Raw genomic sequence first — 7,659 nt, forward strand, 5'->3', positions numbered from 1 at the left:
TTTGCACATTAATCCGGGGCCACGGAGGGCTAGCCCCTGGTTTAGGCTTCTTTTAGTGTTTTGTTGCCAATTTGTCTTCTAGCTTTTGCGTCCTTTTAGATATTTTCTATTTTTCGTCGTTCATCCAAAGTTCTCTTCTCTGTTTACTTGGAGAAATGGAGAAAAATAGTAGGTAGATGCTTGCCAGCGTGAGCCCGAACCCGGCTACCTTCAACAAAGGCGCAAGGAGCACAACCACAGCCGAGCCAGAGGGGCAGAGTCTCAGGCCTCCAAGGTACAGCTGTTCATCGGTAGGACGATGATATAGTGGAGTGGTTCTCAGAAGCTTGCCTACATTCAAACACCCATACATGCCCTCATACCGCATACTGACCACCACGTGGCCACACACCAAAAGCCAAAAAAAACAAAAAAAAAAAAAAAAAACGTGAAAGTGAATTACCCAAAAGCATGGGCTACCAGGCAGCAGCCACTCACCGGTAGGAAGGTGATAGAGTGAAGTGGTTTAAGGAAGTTTGCACGTGCTCAGGCACCCTCACAGGCCCCCATCCCACACACCAACCACCCCGTGGCCACGCCCCAGCCGCCCCACTTCCAAAGCCTGCCACCACCCCCCCGCTGAACCCCCCAGGTGCCGCAACCTAAAACACAACCCCATGCCCCCACCGATGGCACTGGATCCACACTTGCACCACCTTCGCTTAGTCGTGCAGAAAACCATCGTTTTTTTGGCTCGGAGAACTATATGCATATATTGGGCTACTGCAGTTCACATTTCTTTCTTAAGCAGCATTTTATTTATGACGTTGTCGGGATTGAAGGTTTAGATCCTTTTCTGCAGCACGTTTCATTCGGCTTGCCACTTAATGCAGTCAAAGAATTAATGTTATGCGTCATCTTCGTCGTAGCCGCAGTACTTGAAAGCAGCCGTCTGTGTTTTCCACATCTTGTTCAGGTACGAGTGGAAATACTCGTGATTTAAGAGGAATTGGGTAAGGTAGTGATCTACTTCCCCATGTTTCCGCTCTGTCCATTCCTTGACATCTTTTATCAGGCGTATCGTCCATTAACCTCTAGATTTCTCTTGCCATCTATATTGCCAGCGTTCCTAGGTTGTTTCCCAGACGTTTATATTGGCCTCCATTCTTCTAAGGTCCTGCTCCGTAAGGTGCTTCAATCGTCTTTTCCTCGCGAGGAGGTCGATGGGAATTACGTTCGCTATCACCATTATCGCAGACTCTGAGACTGTGCAATAGGTGCAGGCTATTTTCAGTGCTCCCATTTTTTTATCTTAGCCAATTTTTACTTTTTTTTTTTCGACGTTCATCTCATCTCCCCATATCTCAGCCCCGTACAAAATTATAGACTTAGCCATAGACATGAGGAGCCTGTGTTTTGCAGGCTTTGGACCTCTAACGTTTGGCATAATTCAGCTTAATGCAGCTACTTTTGCCGCCAACCTGTCCACTGCTTGCCTAAGGTGGCTCCAAAACGTTAGCTTTCTATCCAGCGTCACCCCTAGGTATTTTACGGCTTCCTTCGTCATTACTTCTCCTTCTTGTACCTTTAGGGGAATGATGGTATCTATCCCTTTTCTTGTCAATAGTACTATCTCTATCTTCCCTGCTGCAACTTCGAGTCCATGGTTTTCCATCCATGAAGCCATTCTCCGCATAACCTGGTTAAGTCGTATCTGGACAAGTTCCATCGTGCGTTCGACGATCACTACAGCAGCATCATCTGCGTATCCCGCCAAGAACTTTCTCTCTGGCATGTCCATCGTATGACACATTCCAGAGATCGGGTCCAAGTATAAAACCCTGGAATGCCCCTGCAGTTCTTTCCTTCTTTGTTTCATCTTCTGTTATCGTAAAGGTCAAGAAGCGGCCCTTAAGATTATCTCTCAATACTCTCAAGAGATAGTCTGGTGTTCTGAATGTGTATTTCAAATCTTGAAGCATGTCCTTTCATCTTGCTGAGTTAAAAGCGTTCTTCACATCCAGGGTCACCAGAAGTACGAGGGGTCTGGCTCCATGTCATACGTCTCGAGTGTTTTGAACTGCTTTAACTACTTCTTCTACTGCACCTATGGTAGACCTTTCTTTTCTAAATCCGCACTGCCTGTTGGATTAGTCTTCCACCTTTTGTATGGCCTGTAAAAGACGGGCCTTAAGCAGCTTTTTGTATAACTTTCCAGGCGTATCCAGCACGCATAAGGGTCTGAAAAATGACGGGCTGTTAGGCTCCCCCTTGCTTTATTGATCAGTACCAGCCGTGCGTTTTTCCAGGGGGTTTCATAGGTTTAAGAGAAGCTGTGGGTGTTTTGCCACCATTGTCCTAATGACTTCTGCTGGTATACCATGTGGTCCAGGAGCTTTTACGTTTTAAAGCGATCCGGTTGCTTGATTCAGTTCCTTCTGGGTAAATAACGGTACCTCTTCTATGAGATCCAAGTCTGCTTGATCCTCGAGTTCTGGATGCATCAAGAATAGCGTATCCATGATATGGCTCATGGTATCTGCGTCTTTGTTTACAGTTGGTGCAAGTCTTCCCAGTTTTCTCATCATTATTTGGTATGCTCTGCCCCAGGGGTCATTATTAACTTTTTAGCACAGAGTCTGCCAGCACTGCTTTTTGCTGTTCTTGATAGCAGCTTGCATCGTCTTTCTTGCAAACTGGTACTCGGAGTTTCTTAGTTCGGCTTCTGGTCTGTTTCTGGCCCTTTAATAGAGGCGTCTATGTCTGAGACATTGGCGGCCTAATTCTGCAATTTTCTCATTCCACCTGTAAGTTGTGCGTTTGCCGTTTCATCTTTTCTTTTTTTTCTGGGCACGGAGGCCTTGCATGCAGTTTTAAGGAGTTGCATGGTTGCCTCGGTGAGTTCCAGTACTCCTTCTACTGTGTTCAGGTTTTGTTCATCGCTTTGGATGGTAGCAATGCTATTCTCAACTTTTTTCGCTAGTCGTTTTGTGTCCAGCTTCTTAACATTCCATCCTGTTCTGTGGGCTATGCCTCTCTTGTCTATTGTATCGGTGATTTCAAAGACAATATATTGGTGATTACTGCCATTTCCGTCCTCGATTATCTGCCATTCCTGTACTCTTGGCACAAGGCTCTCCGACGCCAGCGTAATGTCTGCTATTGATTCGCTTAATCCTGGCCTTCGGAAAGTCGTGGTCCTTTCTCCGTTTACAACTACTAGTCCTAGCCTTGCCACCATATCTAGGACTGCTTGGCCCTTAGAGTTCTTTGCAGACATTCTACTGCACTTGCATTAAAGTCTCCAGCGACCAATAGGTCGCCTTCCATGCCATCTCTGATGGTATCTTCGAGGTAATTTATTCTTCTTTTGTATTTCTCGATACTAGTGTTTAGTAAAAAGTAACAGATGACATACGTGATGCCTCCACTTTTCAACCAGACAAAATGTTTTTCTGATCCACTTGCATCTTGGAGAATTTTGTCTGGTCTAGGAACTGAAATGGCTGACATATTTGTTGCGTTGCTAAATTACTTAGGCGGCTTAAAGTTTCTGTACTGCTCGCTCATGAGGGCTACGTTAACCCCTCTTTTGCATAATGTTTGTGACAGCAGGGCATCTGCATCGATTGCCCCGTTCATGTTTTCTCATAGCACTCTGGGCATTATGTCAGGTTTCTTTTTCTGCTGTCCAGGGCCTGTTTCAAGGCCCTGCACGCTCCACATCCAGGCACATGACTAGTGCTCTCTTTTTCATGCCTGGATTCACTGCATAGGACACATCGTGGTTTGGCCTTGCACTTCTTAGCTCTGTGATTATCTTTATCACATCTCCAGCAGAGGCCTTATCGGTCCAGGCCTCTACAGTTGTATCTTGTGTGCCCATATCCCAGACACCTGTATCATCGCTGGACTATAATCTTGTGCCTTAGTTGGCACCGGATCCAACCCACTGCTATGGTCCCTTTCCTTAAAAGGGGCAGAGCGCAAGCCTCGTCCATTTCGGCCAGCGCCATTCTTCCCTTCCATCGGTTTGGTGGTAGCATAGCCGCTTTCATTTCGCCTGGGTTCTTTGATGGCTGCTGAAACTTCTTCTTTATCAGCGACTGCCTGTAAGTCTGGAACCTCCAACGTAACTCAAGGTTTCCTTGATTGTACCTTTTCTGCGGTACCGATAGCCAAAGGAATGGCCTGCATCAGCTTCTCCTTGTCTTTGGTCCTTTTGGCAAGCTCCACCAGTATACAACCAACCGTTGTGCTGCGTATTTTAGTAACTTTTGCGCCACTCGGGTTGACCGCTTTACGGAATGCTCCCAATACTTCCGCGTATGACTTGCCTTCTGCTGGTTTCACGAGGATGGCCTCACTTCTTTTCTTTGCCTTTCTCTGCTTCTTTACTTTCTTTTCTGGCTTACCTTTGTTTAGAGTCGGTGTACTTCCTACCGGTTTCTTTTTAGGAGCAGCATGCTCCTTGCGATTTGCAAGTGCTTATTTTTTTTTATTTACGACTTCCCTCCACAGTTCGTCACCGTCGTCGATGTTCTTATTTTTTTTTAATACGCTTTAATCCTCGGTAGCGCTATTGTCTCTGCCTCTCTTTTTCAGAGGCAGCCTGATAACACGAGTTGGCAGAGATGTCCTTAGCACTAACATCTCCCCTACAGTCTTCTGGCGGCGACCTTTGAAGTTCTTTAAGATCCCACAGATTTATTTCAGGTAAACTCTGGCTTCCTTAACTGTACTGCTAACATTTGACTGCCTGTCAATTGCTTTTTCAATACTTTGTAGGACGTCTGTCATCCTACCTAGTACTTTTCCTCCACCTTTTCTGTGTCGTTCAAGGTTTCCTGTAGGAGAGCGACTACCGTTGATTCAGCTAGTGTCAGCTGATGTTCATTATAGCGATTCTGGTCCATATACCGTGGTTCGTTGGTCCGATTGTTTATCCAACCACCAGTTGTCATTTGCTTTTGGATGTAAAAAAGCATAGCTTTTCCGTGCTGGACGCATTTGTGGCCCCCCTCAGAATCCGTAAGGCCAACACCAGTGTTGCAGCCGTTCTCTGTGTAAAACCTATGGCTCCATAGTAGTCTTACTTCTCTGCTGCCTACTAGCTGTGCAGTAGAGCCAATAGAAGGTTGAGCCACTGCGCGACTCTCTTCAGCGAGGAGAGCCACGCCGCTGCTGCTGCCCTTCTCAGTCTTCTTAGTTCGGAAGCCGAACAGCACGGACGTGTCATGCGCGAGCCAGCAACACATATAGAATTATTCGTGCCCCTCGCCAACGTAGCCCTTTTCTTGATTTTAGAGCAGTTAGGGGGTATTTTAATAAATAAACACATTTATACCTAAACCTAATAAGCAGCTCTTGTTCATTGAGGTGACCTCTCGCGTCCTCTTTTTCCTTATCTCACCTGCCTGGACCCAGCGTGCTCAGCCCCAGCTACTGCGACTGAACAATCACAATTAAAAGTGGCATCGGCGTGCACACTTTTGGTCCTTCGAGCCGGATCCGGGCAGTGCCATAGAAAAATCGCAGTGGCCACGAGACTCATCGGTTGCAGTGGCTACGTACTCATTGTAGCAGCCGCCACGAGGCTTATCAATACGGCGCTCATTCTAAGAACAGAGCACAACAAGGCATCGAGACCCACGGTGAGTCAAGTGCGCCATCTTGGCTCCTCAGCTCACATTCGATCCCGAGCGCGTACTACTGAGCCGTCGTGTGTATATACACATACACACGCGCACACACAATTCGAAGTTGCTGCTGCTGTAGTGCTGTGTGTTGTCACCCATTCGTACACACACGCTCACACCCAATTTGAAGTTGCTCCTGCTGTAGTGCTGCGTGTTGTCGCTCATTCGTACACACACACTCACACCCAATTTGGAGTTGTTGCTGCTACAGTGCTGTTTACTGCTGCTCATAAATCAACGCATGCATTCTAACGCTGCTGTGCTGTTGCTAATACGCACACGTGAGTATCTATACATTACTAATTTTGCTACATAATTCTTGCCCAACAGCGTTTATGTGTAGCGGTGCTTGAGGCCGAGCCTCTAGATAACACATACGCTCACGTGCCTGTCGACAGTACACCCGTAAAGGTACAGTCTGATCGTGTGGTGCGTTCGGGTAGAGTCCACGCATATTAACACACGTGCAGTACAGACGTCTCTAACCCCTAAGCTTAAAAGTAAATAAAGAGTCATGAGTATTCTCGTGCCGCTGCACCGGTTCCAAGCACCAGGACATACAGCGCTCGAGCTCACGTGCTCATTACATACATACAGCTGCCTGGGACCCTCACGTAGGGCAACTATATAGCAAAGTCTTCTCAGCGCATCAATATGCCGAACGACAATGACAATGTCGAGTCACTCGATGATTAGTGTGAGAAGCTTCTCCTTCAACAAAAGTCTCTCGCTACTTACATCGAAAACTTTATCGTCAACACGAGGAAAATCAATGCGCTAGAGCAGCTCACAACTTTTGATTTGGAAAACAGGATAAAGCTCTTACAAGGCTATTGGGATAGGTTTTAAAACAACGACATGGAGCTCTGCTCATGGGCAGATGACACACAAAATCAAACTTATATTACAGAAGCTGTACATGACGCAACTCTCAAAGCCGTCATGCAAAGCCTGGGGGTTCTTCAAGAGTGCTTGGTGCGCTTTAAAAACCCTGCACCACCTAGAAGAAATCAATCAGAAAATAGAACAACTGTTTATTCACAGCTGAAAAAGATTAAACTGCCAACTTTCAACGGAGAGCAGAGAGACTGGCATGGGTTTTCCGATAAGTTTACAGCGTTTGTAATCAATGACACGTCCGTCATGCCAGTGATCAGGTTTCAGCATCTGATTAACTTACTAAGTGGTGAGCTGGCGAGCCTTCTGCGTGGCATTAAGGTAGAAGGCGACAACTTCGATACAGCCTGGCAAGCCCTGCTCAAGCGCTATGTAGATAAGCTGCTGCGCTGTAACACATACACAAAGGCCATATTAGAGATGCTGGCAGGAAGCGAAGAATCTGTAACACACCTTAATTAGCTGTTGTCAACCATGAACGAGAGCTTAAACGTCTTTAACGCTCTCGCGCCTACATTGTCCAACTGTGATGCTCTACTGGTATATTGTATCACCAGCAAGTTGACACCGGATACACAGCTTGATTGGGCAAAAGACTGTGAGGCCCAAAGGATAACTTTCGCCACGTATCAAGTTCTTCGGACCTTTCTGGAGACGAGGATCCGCGCCCTAGATCGTCTAGGCTCTAGCACGCGAGAAGCTGGTCCTGTTTTGACTGCCAAGGGCAACAAAGCAAGAGATAAAGGCAAGCCAAAAGAGAAGCAGTCTACATCGGTCCTTCTGTCAACATGAACATCAGAACAGCCTTCAACGTCCAAGGGCCCCAAGCCCACCTGTCTCTTTTGTTCAGAGACGCATAACATGGGCTCCTGCAAGCAGTTCCTAAGGAAGTCAGTGCCGGAGCGCCAAGCCTTCATACGAAGCAGCAAGCTCTGTTTTAACTGTCATCAAGTGGGCGACTGCCCCTCCAAAAACACATGCCGCACCTGTCAGAGCAAGCATTATACCGCTCTGCTTATGGATGAAGCCGAGCAGCCAACCATTGGTACAAGACCTTTACGAAAGAAAAATAAGTATCAGACAT

General features: G+C 46.7%; 1 protein-coding gene across 1 annotated transcript; it reads left to right on the forward strand.

Moving 5' to 3' along the window:
• Nucleotides 1–6,536: 6,536 nt before the first annotated feature.
• LOC149374052 (uncharacterized) lies at nt 6,537–7,037 on the forward strand. The gene has a single exon (XM_089594964.1). The coding sequence runs from the start codon at nt 6,537–6,539 to the stop codon at nt 7,035–7,037; it is 501 nt and encodes a 166-aa protein (XP_089451090.1).
• The last annotated feature ends 622 nt before the right edge of the window (nt 7,038–7,659 follow it).

The sequence above is a fragment of the Copidosoma floridanum genome, unplaced genomic scaffold (assembly GCF_036245765.1).
Source record: "Copidosoma floridanum isolate Cflo_tuat_1 unplaced genomic scaffold, Cflo_Japanese_pri ptg000022l, whole genome shotgun sequence".
In the NCBI taxonomy this organism is placed as follows: domain Eukaryota; kingdom Metazoa; phylum Arthropoda; class Insecta; order Hymenoptera; family Encyrtidae; genus Copidosoma; species Copidosoma floridanum.